Source organism: Ranitomeya imitator, chromosome 1 (assembly GCF_032444005.1).
Source record: "Ranitomeya imitator isolate aRanImi1 chromosome 1, aRanImi1.pri, whole genome shotgun sequence".
Classification (NCBI taxonomy): domain Eukaryota; kingdom Metazoa; phylum Chordata; class Amphibia; order Anura; family Dendrobatidae; genus Ranitomeya; species Ranitomeya imitator.
This window is the reverse complement of record NC_091282.1, coordinates 755,693,092-755,707,262: the sequence shown is the minus strand read 5'-3', so window position 1 is coordinate 755,707,262 and position 14,171 is coordinate 755,693,092. Positions and strand designations below refer to the sequence as shown.

Below are 14,171 nucleotides of genomic sequence, written 5' to 3'. Positions count from 1 at the left end.
TTTCAGGGGCGAGTGATGGAAGAACTACGTCCCATGTACCAAATTGACAAATCTCGGACGATGCCTTATCACCCCCAGGGAAATGGAGCCTGTAAACGGTTCAATCGAACCTTGATCCAGATGTTGAGAACATTAAAGGAAGACAAAAATGTACGCTGGCCTGAGTTTGTAGCTGAACTGGTTTGGGTTTACAATAATCGACTACATCGTAACGCTGGGTACACACCCTACACCCTGTTAGTCGGTCGACCTGGATGAGAGATTGTTGAGTTGGAGTAGGACCCAGAGGAGGACTACCCATCGACGGGGGTGTCTACCAGGGTCCGAGAACATCGTCACTGTTTGCAAACACTACATCGACTTGTGCAGACCAAGTTTCGGGAGCTGGAACACTTGCACTTGAAGATAGCTCCTCTATGAAGGACAGCTCTCAAGGTCGGAGATCATGTGCTAGTCTGAGATAAACATCCTCGAAGCAAGTTGGAGTACTGATAGAAGAAGACCCCATACCGGGTGAAGCGAAGGATCAGATTTGAAGGTCCTGTTTATGAGATTCAGCTTGAAGGTAAAGAAGACGCCCCCACTCGAGTGGTACATAAGAACATGCTACGTCCATGCCTCTCAAAAGATCCTGACCCAGTAGAGGAATCACCAAATATCCCTGAACCAATTCAGCCTGTAGTTGTTGATTCTGATGAAGAATTTCTAGACTTACCCCATGCTGACCCAGAGGAAGATCAGGGGGCTGAAACCCTTGAATTGGCTGTTCCACTTGATTTGGGAGCATTCCCATCTTCGCACATTCTACCTGACTATATCACCTAAGATTCTTTTACTCATTCTGATTTACGACGCACATTTTTTAATTAAACTTTCATTAATAAACATAGGCCTTACTATTATATATCTATGGATAATCTATAGATAAATCTATATATCTATAGATGGATAACTATGGCTATATCTATCTATAGATATATTTATAGATCGATAGATATATCTATAGATACATGGATGTTTCTATTCATATATCTATCTGGCTACTTTCACACATCAGGTTTTTGCCGTCAAGCACAATCCGGCAGGTTTTGAAAAAAACGGATCCGTTTTTAATTTCCGCCGGATCCGTTTTTTTCTTATAGAGTTGCATTAGCGCCGGATTGCGCCTGATGGCCTCACGTTTAATCCGTTTTTTGCTGGATCCATCAGAAAAGTTGTTTCCAGCGGACAGAGAAAACATACAGAAGGATGGTTTTTCAGTCCGGCGAAAAAACGCCCAGTGACTGATCCAGCGAAAATGTATGAAACTGAGATGTGAAATGATGAATCCGGCCTCCGATTCCGGTTTTTCATGCATGTTTCCATTCAAATCATGCACATTTTCCGTTCTCTCTCTCTCTAAAAAAAGCCGAAAAGCATTAGTATGCATGCATCGGTAAACTATGTCCCTGAACAGAGCGAAAGGCTTCAGAGACATAGTACTTCCGGAGCTTGCGCACTAATGCTTTTCGGCTTTGCCCGTAGTTGGGCAAAGCATCCTGCGCACGCGCAGAAGGCAATTTGAAGGCGCACGCGCAGGCCCGTACACGAACAACGCTATTCACAGAACGGAATGTGTACAGCACGCCGATTTGGGGTGGGGAGAGGGGCCAGAACAACTGCCCATTGGACCGAACCGAGGATATTTCCATACAGCCCGGGAGAAATATAAAAGGTTCTTATGGGGGATTCATGGGGAGTCGGGGGGTTTCACAAGTAGTTGGGGAATGTATAGCTCACACTCTATTAGATGATATTTTTAGTTTATAGGTAAAAAAACTGGTGGCAGGTTCCCTTTAATGGTCACTATCCCTGGTTCCAATGTTAATGGCCCCTATCTGTTTCATGGCTGGCTTGTTCCTGGATAATGATCCTCTTATCTTTTGGCTCCAATCCTGGCCTGCTCTTGCTCATTGTTCCTGATATTTCCTGATACTGACTCTGACTAAAGGTACCGTTACACTAAACGATTTAACAACGATCACGACCAGCGATACGACCTGGCCGTGATCGTTGGTAAGTTGTTGTGTGGTCGCTGGGGAGATGTCACACAGACAGCTCGCTCCAGCGACCAACGATCCGGGGAACAACTTCGGCATCGTTGAAGACAGTTTCAACGATGCCGAAGTCCCCTGGTAACCAGGGTAAACATCGGGTTACTAAGTGCAGGGCCGCGCTTAGTAACCCGATATTTACCCTGGTTACCATTGTAAAAGTAAAAAAAAAAAAAACACTACATACTCACACTCCGATGTCTGTCACGTCCCCCGTCGTCAGCTTCCCTGCACTGTGTAAGCGCCGGCCGTAAAGCAGAGCGGTGACATCACCGCTGTGCTCTGCTTTACGGCCGGCGCGACACAGTGCAGGGACGCTGAAGCCGGGGGACGTGACAGACATCAGAATGTGAGTATGTAGTTTTTTGTTTTTTTTTACTTTTACCATGGTAACCAGGGTAAATATCGGGTTACTAAGCGCGGCCCTGCACTTAGTAACCCGATGTTTACCCTGGTTACAGGTGAACACATCGTTAGATCGGCGTCACACACGGCGATCTAGCGATGACAGCGGGGTGATCAGCGACCAAAAAAGGTCCTGATCATTCCCCACGACCAACGATCTCCCAGCAGGGGCCTGATCGTTGGTCGCTGTCACACATAAAGATATCGTTAGCGGGATCGTTGCTACGTCACAAAAAGCGTGATGTTGCAACGATATCCTTAACGATATCGTTATGTGTGAAGGTACCTTTACTCTTAAGGTACCGTCACACTCAGCGACGCCGCAGCGATATAGACAATGAGCCGATCGCTGGAGCGTCGCTGTTTAGGTCGCTGTAGAGACGTCAAACACAGCAACTCCAGAATGATGCAGGAGTGATCCAGTGACGTAACGGTGACTCACTTATCGTTCTCACTGGTTGTTAGCTCCATGTAAAAACATTGCTGGCATCGTTGCTTTTGCTGTCAAACATGACGATACACGCCGACCTGACGACAAAATAAAGTTCTGGACTTCTAGCTCCGACCAGCGATGGCACAGCAGGATCCAGATCGCTGCTGCATGTCAAACACAACAAGATCGTTATCCAGGACGCTGCAACATCACAGATCGTTGTCTTTCTCGTTGTAAAGTTGCTGAGTGTGAAGGTACCTTTTGTTCTTTTACTGGACACCTTGTCTGCTATCTCCTGAATCTGATCCTAGGCCTGCTCCTGGTTCTTGTACATGGTATTGCCAACAGCCCCCCACCCCCAAAATCGTTCTCTATTGTATCTTCCTGATATGTCCCAACACCAGTTCCTGATTCCATCTTCTAACCTGCTCCTTTACTCCCTTCTTGCAACATAATCATCCTGGCTCCATGGTCATGGTCCATGCTCTATGGTCCTGTTCTGACTCCATGGTCATGTTCCATGCACTATGGTCCTGTCCATGCACTATGGTCCTGTCCTTGCTCCATTGTCATGTTCCACACTCTATGGTCCTATAATGGCTCCATAGTCACATTACACACCGTATGGTCAAGTAATGGCTCCATGATCATGTTCCACCGCACTGTCTTGATTCCATGGTCATGGGTCCATGCACTATGGTCCTGTCCTTGCTCTATTGTCATGTTCCACACTCTATGGTCCTATACTGGCTCCATAGCCCTGTAATGGCTCAATGGTCATGTTCCACCGCACTGTCCTGGTTCCATGGTCATGTTCCACGCTCTATGGTCCTGATCTGGTTCCTTTGTCATGTTCCATGCTCTATTGTCTTGTCTTGGCTCCATGGTCATGTTCCACGCTGTACAATCTTGTCTTAGTTCTATGGTCATATTCCACGCTCTACGGTCCAGTCCTGGCTTCATTGTCATGTTACACACTCTACGGTCCTGTCTTGGCTCCATGGTCCTGTTTTGGCCCCATAGACCTGTTCTACATTCCTCATCTGCTCTTTGTCCTGTTAAGACTGCTGCATCCAGCTATCAGTGAGTATTTTATGGTCTGGAACCTTGCTGTCTCCATGTTGGCTTGTGGGGGTTGGGGTAAAATACAGTGGATCACTTCAGACTGTACCCTCATATCTAGTCTGTCCAAAACCAGTTTCAGACTAAGAATTCACTTTCCAAGTCATGAAGCTCAATGGAGTACATTTTAGCTCAGTTTAAGTATTTTCTAGCCATTCATCAGGGGTCTTGAATACTGGAGGCCCCCGACCTCTAACAGCTGAGACCCAGAAAATGCTCCAGTTTGCGACTTTGTGCATATTTCAGTTTGCCCAGCCTTATTTATGTGTGTGCTTTACCCTTTTATGCCTACACTATAGCATTTAAGTGGTTTACCCATTGATGTAACAATGAAGAGATTTTCTTCTCTGCAACACTAAAGTGGGAAAAGGGAGAACTCAGGTTACATGTTGGAAGCGGAGAATCAACCAAGAACAAGGAACCTTTTAAGTGATGCGTTAATCAATTACCAAAGTGCTCCGCACCGGGACCTGGTTACAAGTCGCTTGGCTCCTCCATTAGGCTTCTATGTAAATATTGAGGAAGTCGCCCACAGACAATAAAGGAGAAATAGGAAGAGGGAATGTGATATGTAAAGGGCTGAGGAATATAATGGCGCTTTACAAAGAAAATGATCAATATTAATATTGTGCTGATTTCTTACCAATTCTCTAGTAACAAATCAGTAACAAGTCAGGGATTGTGCCAACATGTACACACAGTGAAAACTGTATGAACCTGCCCTGTATGGACCTGTTCTGCCCTGTGTGGACCTGTCCTGTACGGACCTGTTCTGCCCTGTATGGACCTGTTCTTCCCTATGTGGACCTGTCTTGTATGGACCTGTTCTGCCCTGTATGGACCTGTTCTGCCCTGTGTGGACCTGTCTTGTATGGACCTGCCCTATATGGACCTTTTCTGCCTTGTATGGACCTGCCCTGTGTGGACCTGTTCTGCCATGTATGGACCTGTTCTGCCCTGTATGGACCCGTTCTGCCCTGTGTGGACCTGTCCTGTATGGACCTGTTCTGCCCTGTATAGACCTGCCCTGTATGGACCTGTTCTTCCCTGTATGGACCTGCACTGTATGGACCTGTTCTGCCCTGTATGGACCTGTCCTGTATGGACCTGTTCTGCCCTGTATGGACCTGTCCTGTATGGACCTGTTCTTCCCTGTATGGACCTGTTCTGCCCTGTGTGGACCTGTCTTGTATGGACCTGCCCTATATGGACCTTTTCTGCCTTGTATGGACCTGCCCTGTATGGACCTGTTCTGCCCAGTGTGGACCTGTCTTGTATGGACCTGCCCTATATGGATCTTTTCTGCCTTTTTTGGACCTGCCCTGTATGGACCTGTTCTGCCCTGTGTGGACCTGTCCTGTACGGACCTGTTCTGCCCTGTGTGGACCTGTCCTGTACGGACCTGTTCTGCCCTGTGTGGACCTGTTCTGCCCTGTATGGACCTGTTCTACCCTGTATGGACCCGTTCTGCCCTGTGTGGACCTGTCCTGTATGGACCTGTTCTGCCCTGTATAGACCTGCCCTGTATGGACCTGTTCCTCCCTGTATGGACCTGCCCTGTATGGACCTGTTTTGCCCTGTATGGACCTGCCCTGTATGGACCTGTTCTTCCCTGTATGGACCTGCCCTGTATGGACCTGTTCTGCCCTGTATGGACCTGTCCTGTATGGACCTGTTCTGCCCTGTATGGACCTGTCCTGTATGGACCTGTTCTTCCCCGTATGGACCTGCCCTGTATGGACCTGTTCTGCCCTGTATGGACCTGCCCTGTATGGACCTGTTCTGCCCTGTATGGACCTGTCCTGCATGGACCTGTTCTGCCCTGTATGGACCTGCCCTGTATGGACCTGTCCTGCATGGACCTGTTCTGCCCTGTATGCTCCGCACTGTGTGCAGCCCCTGCTTGTGCAGTATACTGCGCTCTCCATGGTGCTGCTCCTCCTGGCAGCCTCAACCAGTTGACACCAATCATTAACCATTCCCTTTCCAGCCTATCCTCTCCAGCTCAGATGACTGCAGCAGTGAGAAGAGGGGACCGAGTGAGGAGCACAGTGAGGGAGTCACAATAAAAGGCCATAGTGAGAGGCCACAGTGAAGGGCCCCGATATGAGGGTGTGAGGGACACAGTAAAAAGGCAGCACTGTGAGGGTCCCCGCTGTGTGTGTGTGTGTGGGTGGGGGGGGGGCGGCACAGAGACGGGGGCACTGTGAGGGGGGACTGTGAGAGGCACAGTGAGGGGACACAGTGAGGGCAGTACAGTGATGGGGGTTCAGTGAGGGGAGAACAGTGAGGGGGCAGTACAGTGAGGGGGCAGAGTGAGTGGGCAGCACAGTGATGGGGTCACAGTGACAGGGCTGTACAGTGATGGGGGCACAGTGAGGGCAGTACAGTGATGGGGGCACAGCGAGGGCAGTACAGTGATGGGGGCACAGTGAGGGCAGTACAGTGATGGGGGCACAGTGACAGGGCAGTACAGTGATGGGGCAGAGTGAGGGGGGTACAGTGAGGGGAGCACAGTGAGAGGGCAGTACAGTGATGGGGGCACAGTGACAGGGCAGTGCAGTGAGTGGGCAGCACAGTGATGGGGGCACAGTGAGGGGAGCACAGTGAGGGGGCAGTACAGTGATGGGGGTACAGTGACAGGGCAGTGCAGTGAGTGGGCAGCACAGTGATGGGGGCACAGTGAGGGGAGCACAGTGAGGGGGCAGTACAGTGATGGGGGTACAGTGACAGGGCAGTGCAGTGAGTGGGCAGCACAGTGATGGGGGCACAGTGAGGGGAGCACAGTGAGGGGGCAGTACAGTGATGGGGGTACAGTGACAGGGCAGTGCAGTGAGTGGGCAGCACAGTGATGGGGCACAGTGACAGGGCAGTACAGTGATGGGGGCACAGTGAGTGGGCAGCACAGTGATGGGGCACAGTGACAGGGCAGTACAGTGATGGGGGCACAGTGAGTGGGCAGCACAGTGATGGGGGCACAGTAGCAGCATGCCTGCTCGGTGGCTGCTCCTCTCCCTCTGTGCTCCCCATACTGATGAGCTGTGCTCGGATGAGGGTGGGCGGAGAGGAGAGGAGGGGGACACGCAGCTTTGACGTCTCCTGGCTGCGGCTTCCAGGCTCCAGCTCCTCTCCACGTAGATCCCAACGTGACCACACACAGCTCCGTCTCTCCTTCCTGCTGCACACACACACATACACACACACTGACACACACACACTGACAGACCCCGTACACACACAGGACCGCTGGAGGAGGCTCCATCCATGCACAGCCCTGGATTCCGACACAAAATGACAGGAATATTAATATCTGCCGCTGCTGCTGCTGCTGCAATCCCTCCCTGCCAGGTTTAGCTTGATTTGCATTTCCTGCAGCTGGGGTTGGTCCTGTGGTTCATTCATTCATTCCTATGGGAGCCTTCTTCTTCTTCTTCCTCTTCTGCCTGCTGCCTGGTCATGTCTGCCCCTGGATCTGATGAGTGATCTCACAAGCCCCTCACCACCCCAGCTGCTTCCTCCTCACAGACATCCCCTGTCTTGCTCTGGTTGCCAGGCTGGAGCTTGGATTTTTTTTGCAATGGCATCTAGTGGAATGGGGGTAGGAGAATCTGGAGGGGTTTGCTTGGACTGCGATCAGTCTGCTCTCTTAATTGTTCTCCAGGGACCACTGTGAGTTACTTTTGGAACCCCCAACCCTCCATCCTGATCCCACCACCTCTTGCTTGAAGATTGACCAAGAAGCTTTTGCACATCTTCTTCTTACCTGATTGCATGGAATTTCCCTGTCTGTTACCATAGAAGACCCATTTTTGTATTATATTAAGAGCAATACTGTCCTTATTTTTCATATCTATATCTATCTATATATATATATACCTGCTGCTGGCTCCAAGGTGGATGACCAGTGGCCACCTGTGAGTTGGAGTCTAAACTGATACCAGAGGGGAAGTTGATCATCAGTCCTTGGCCTCTGGCAGGTCCTGCTGTGTTCCTGGGCTGGATATGTCTATATTAACGTGAAGATGGATTTAAGTTTCATCTTTTGGCTCTTGACAGTTCTCATTGAAGACATCTGTAGCCAAGGAGTTTATGGTGAGTCTCTTGGCATAAAATTCCTAAACATTGTCTTCTCCAACTCCATCCATGACCTTGTATTTTCCATAGAAGCCAAGATCAGGTTGTGTATTTGGTCTTTCTTGTAGGACTGTAACTTGGTTGGTGGCCACCGATGATACATCTGAACCTCTCAACCCTTGGAGAACATCTCCTCTTAGGTTACAATGTATAATTTTCCAAAAGATTCAATGAGGAATTGTTCTCCTGAGGTTTCTCTCCATTCCATGTCTATTTAATGAACAGACTTGGCATGCTCCTTGTATCTACCACATGTCTGCAAGCTCTGGTTGGCCTCACAATGTATTTTTTTATAGAGATGCCATTAGTCTAATCACAGCAAAGTCTGAATTCAATGACTAGCGCTCTAAACCGCATGTTATTTCCCATTCCCTGCGTTGCCTCGGTTGTTGCAGACATTATAGTGCAAGCTTTGCAAATCTGCTCCAATCATCCAATTTTCCATTGACAAAACAGTTGTACATCGGAGAGGTGGAAAAATAAAATACACTTTTTTTTGTCATCTGGAATGGTCTATAAATTGCCATATTGTGATTGCAAGAACCATATGGCACGGACAGCAGATCAGACCTAGTATGGGGCTAATCGTTGACTACTGCATCGGTGACAACCTCGGCTCATAATGTGGCACCCATACACCATCAGGGGCAGTGCAAAGTAATGACGGCCAAAGTTGGAGGATTTAAAGCGCCATGGTGGAGGCGTAAGATTGGGGAGGTAGGAAAGGGAAGGGGGTCAAGAATGCAACTGTGCACATTTGGATGTATCACCGAGCAGGCAGGCAGGACCGGATGGAGCTGCCATGTGTGCCGTACATATCAGTAATGTATTGGTGCATGTGCTGTAATCAACTCTGATTGAATTACTTACTTGCCTATATTATAAATGCGCTAATGGACGACAGATGGTGTTTGCAAAAACACATCTAATCCCAGTATACAGTAGTAGGTGCCAATATTCCTTCCCAGTGAGAAATTATGCAAACCCCTCCACCCGCCCCAGGAGGTGAAAATACCCATTTGATTGTTTTTTTTTAGTGCTGAAATGATCATAATTAGCCTATGTAAGTATCAGCAATGTATGAAGGAGTCTGTGGGTGGGGGTAACATGGTGCCTTGGAGGGTAGAGGTTGGGGGAGTATTTGACTGGGGGGCGTGCCGAAATCCCAACAGACCCCTCACTGTTCTCACACAGCAACATCTCTGTCCTTTTCAGGAAACCCAATATGTTCGGTCAGTTTTTATTTTTATTTTTTTTTTCTAAATCCCCATTGGCAGCCAATGATGTATGGTATGCATGAAGTGGATGAAGGGCCACCGACGACTTGGCGTGCAAACTGCAAGCTTCACAGCCCAGGAGATGATTATTTTAAGACAGCTCCCAGCAAGAAAAAAATAAATAAATAATATACATCTTGTTCGGGATGATGAGATTTCATGCCAGGGTAATTGGGGAGTGTAGAGTATTCATTTGTTTCCGAAATACAGATCAATGAACAGTAAATAGGAAATCTAGACGGTGGAAGCTCGGGGAAGAGAAGCAGCGTACATTGTGTAGATAGATGCCGTGTATTAGGAATGCCCGGTCTGTTTCTGAGTCATTTCACATAGAATCTAGGTCAGCAAAAAGTCAATGCCAGATGGTGACAGAACGTACCAAGCCATCCACATGCCACAGCTTAGTCACTATACATGGACTCCGCATACATGTACCCCACATACCTGCACATGTAAACCCAACATGCATCATGAAGGCCACAGAGCATGCAGTGCCAACTACATACCCATGATAAGTCACAAAGGATCCATACAAAGTACCCATGTCTGACACCACACTGACAAGTGAACTGATGGCTAATGTAGACACATCCAATCCTTTCTTGTAATCCCCACCGCAGACTTGTCTTCATATACAAGTTGCAAGACTATCTACATGTACTGTATAGGTAAGAATAGACTACAGACAGGCGATCCAGACAAGGAGCAAGATACATGCAGTATTTATACCTCGAGGATGTCCATACCGGAAGGTGGTGCTTGGTTCTACCATTTAAGGTCTGATATAGAAGGTCGCATTATGTATGTGCATTGTTATAGTCGGATATAGTGGCTGTATTATTGCATGCATGGAGGATAGTACAAGACTAGGGCAGCACATGTCTATGTATCCCAAGGTAAAGGAGACTCCAAAAGAAGAGTCAATTTACCGACCTAGACTTGCAAATACACTGGCAAAAGCATAGTGGTTGGTTGGTGCCCATCCATGCTTTCCCAAGAATATGCCCCTGCCAGTTGAGAAAAGTCTCCTGTTGACCTACATGGCAATTTGTGAAAGCCATTAAAACTTAAAAGCTCCACAAGATCTGTCGATGTCTTCTTCTTATGTTTTCTTCTGTCTGTGGCATCAGCTTCTAAGCAACAATCCAGCCATAGCTAATCCATGTTTAGTTGTTTTATGGAGCAGTAGGAAATCTATGGTCTTCCTTTTGAAAAAAAAGGAAGGTCCTCCTTAACCCATATTGGGCTTTTCTTTGCTTTCTGGCCTGGATACCAACCTGGTGTTTTTCTACACTCCTTGCACCACACCCTGACCAAACAAAGTCTACCAGGGTTCGTATGTGAATCCAAATGGTTTTCACACTGAATTATCCTCCCTGGAGGGTGAGATGATTACCTTTTTTTCCTTCCGTACTCATGTATTGCATGGATGTGTGGGCCCCTATAAACACTCTTTCACCGTTCCAAGTATTAGATTAGGAGGTGCTCCATAAACAATTCTTACTGATTACACCAGTGACCACCAATAGTTGTATCTTGGAGGATGACTTGACTGATTGCCACCAATGATGGCCAAGAATAAAGTGTATCGTGAAGGATGACTTGACTGATCGTCACCAATGGTGGCCAAGTATGAATGGTATCTTGGAGTATGACTTGACTGATCGCCACAGATGGTGGCCAAGCATGAAGGGTATCTTGGAGTACGATTTGACTGTTTGCCATCAATGGTGGCCAAGCGTAAATGGTATCTTGGAGTATGACTTGACCGATCACTACTGATGATGGCCATGCATAAAGGGTATCTTGGGGTATGACTTGACTGATTGCCACCAATCATGGCCAAGAATAAAGGGTATATTGGAGGATGAATTGACTGAAAGCCGTTCTTCATGCAATATTATCATACTGTTAACATAAATAAAAAATTCTGAAGCCACCTTCAGTCTACCATAACAATGACCTTTACACAATTCAGGGTGAGATACTAGTATCTGAAAGCATTGCGTTATGTTACAACGCAAAAGGCGACCAGTGAAATTAATAGTCTGCACCGCAACATCTGGATGAGTGAAACAGGAAGATGTTTCTACTGTTTTAAACATGAAGAGAGAGCAGTAATTGTCAATCTGATAACGGTTTAATGACTTGTAGAATATTCTTCATATTTCACCTGAATCTCATTTGTCAGCAGACGGGAGCGAGCAGTGTTGGTAAACAAGCAGATTACTCACTTTGCTTACATTTACTTCTCCGTTCCGACTTTACACAATATTGCCTGTGGTTTACACGTTTTCCCATGTCTGGGAATGGTAATATTGCATGATGTAATGTCAAATTAAGAACCATTTACATGAACAAGGATTTGGGCTGATTATATTATCCATTATTATGATTTTTTTTTTTTTGCTCTACTGCCGGTATAACGGCCTTCCAAAATATTCTAATTGTTTTTTTCCTATTAATATGAATTGATTGTATTTTGTTATCTCTTGTATTGCCATTTGCTTTCGTTCATATATAAAATCCTGGCAAATCACAAAGATTTTCAAAGGTTTCCAATAACATAATAATTTGAGCTCAACATTGCAAAACCCGAGGTCAACTATCCCCACTTCCTCCGACACATGATTAATGGCCCCTATACGAGCTGGTAAATAATCAGCTGACCAAAGCACTGATCTAAATGATCATTTGTAAGCTGATTGCATCTTTTATGTGGGCCCTAAAAATATAGGAAAAAGGTTGATTTCCTGCCAACAATATGAACCTGTATGGGGATCACACAGTGTATAATCACTTGTTTGCCCCCATACAGTTTGCCTTGGCTCATGTAGAGGACCTTAAAAGCAGCGCCACTTGACTTGTTCAATTGTCAGTGAATACTCATTATAGGTGGAAATCATCCTAAGCTAACATTATCCAAAATCTGCTAGGTTTTTATTTGGCAAACACTTGATTATGTACCGTCCAGTAAAGTAAATATGTTATGACAAGATTGAAGAATAAAGGAATACAAACACCACTATATTCTAGAAATAATGGTTAGAATTTTTAGTACTGGGTTATATGATCTCCAACTGCTCAAGGAACCAGAGTTGTGTGAAAGCATCCTCAGCATAGCATCTAACTTAAAAGGACATTTAGAAAGCGAACACTCCCATCAATGCTGATTGGCTGAGAGCAACCAACTCCTCCCATATTTCCTTTTCAGTAAAATACTCAACCCTAATCTTTTGTTCTCGGAATTGTATACAGTAGAGTGGAGCTTATTGTAACCACTGATCGGAACCTGATAGACTTCTTTTTTATAGATGTTCTAGAATGGTAAGGTCTCACAGTCTCTCTCAGGCAGCTATAAGGCATGAACTGCCTGGGGGGTGTTCTATAATTAAATGTCTGTTAGTTAGAGAAAAAATGTCAGTGACCAATTCACAAAGTCAGGGTGTGACCCGCAGGCGGCGTAATGTACATTTTATTGGATCGATATAATAGTATAAACAGGTGCCGTTATATATACATTTACTGTGTCCCTTCTGTTGGCTTAGTCTTGACAGACTTTATGGTGCATCATGTGAAATAATTAGTGTTATTGTCCTTGTAAAAGCTATGGAATGAGACAGTAGTGTTTTCCTATAAACATCGAACTTTTATTATGGAAGATGCTTAAAAAATACTGTAAATGTATAAGAGACAATTTATGTGAGAATTGTCTGAATGCTAGAGGGTTGCTATGATGATAGATAGATAGATAGATAGATAGATAGATAGATAGATAGATAGATAGATAGATAGATAGATAGATGGAAAGGGCCTAAAGTTAAAGATTGCAAATTTCCTTTGTATTTTAGGCAAAGAAATACCTATATTTTCATCCTTTACATTTTAGAAATTACAAAAAGGGAAATGGGTCGATGCAAAAGTTTGGTCACCCTGCGTGTTTAATACCTACCTTTTGAAGGTATCACAGATTGTGAACTCTTTTTGCAGCCAGACAAGAGTCTTTTAATTCATGTTTGAGGGATTTTCATCCATTCTTCCAGCTCTGTGAGATTTTGGGGTCGTCTTGTATCCTCTGCTATTTTGAGGTCTAGCCACAGATTTTCTGTGATGTTCAGATCAGGGGACTGTGAGGGCCATTGTAAAACCTTCAGCTTGTGCATTTTGAGGTCATCAATTACGGATTTTGACTTGTGTTTAGGATCATTATCCATTTATAGAAGCCATCCTCTTCCTCTTTTCAACTTCAGCTTTTTTTTGCAGATGGTGTTATGTTCATTTCAAGAGTTTTTTGAAATTTCATTGAATCCATTCTCCCCTCAACCCGCAAAATGTTCCTCATGTCATTGGCTGCAACACAACCCCTAAGCATGATTGATCCACCCCCATACTTAATGTTTAACCAAGAAGCGGCCAAAAAAGTATAATTGCTCTATCACATCAAATATACAATATTACCCAAAGCCAAAAAAAAGTGAATCCCAGAGCAAAATTTAATTGAATGTAATCACTTTAATAATAATTAATTCAGAAAGACATGATCATTAAAATACACACAATAGATAGTAATAACAGGGATAGTGACACCTAAGTGCCACGCCTGGCAGGGTTAAAGTACAAGTACAAAAACAGAAAAGCAAAAGTTGTCCGTCCAATGATACAAATCAAATATAAAAAGGGAGGTGGCAGGGTTGCTTTTAAATCTTT

General features: G+C 45.6%; 1 protein-coding gene across 2 annotated transcripts in view; it reads left to right on the top strand.

Moving 5' to 3' along the window:
- The first annotated feature begins 7,117 nt into the window (after positions 1-7,117).
- MDGA2 (MAM domain containing glycosylphosphatidylinositol anchor 2) overlaps positions 7,118-14,171 on the top strand; it is a 1,083,460-nt gene continuing 1,076,406 nt past the window's right edge. The window contains exon 1 of one of the 2 annotated variants that reach the window (XM_069735022.1): positions 7,118-8,145. In XM_069735022.1, the coding sequence (XP_069591123.1) occupies positions 8,076-8,145 (70 nt within the window). In that variant the 5' untranslated portion in view covers positions 7,118-8,075. The remainder of the gene's footprint in view (positions 8,146-14,171) is intronic. The other variant, XM_069735014.1, reaches the window with a different exon arrangement.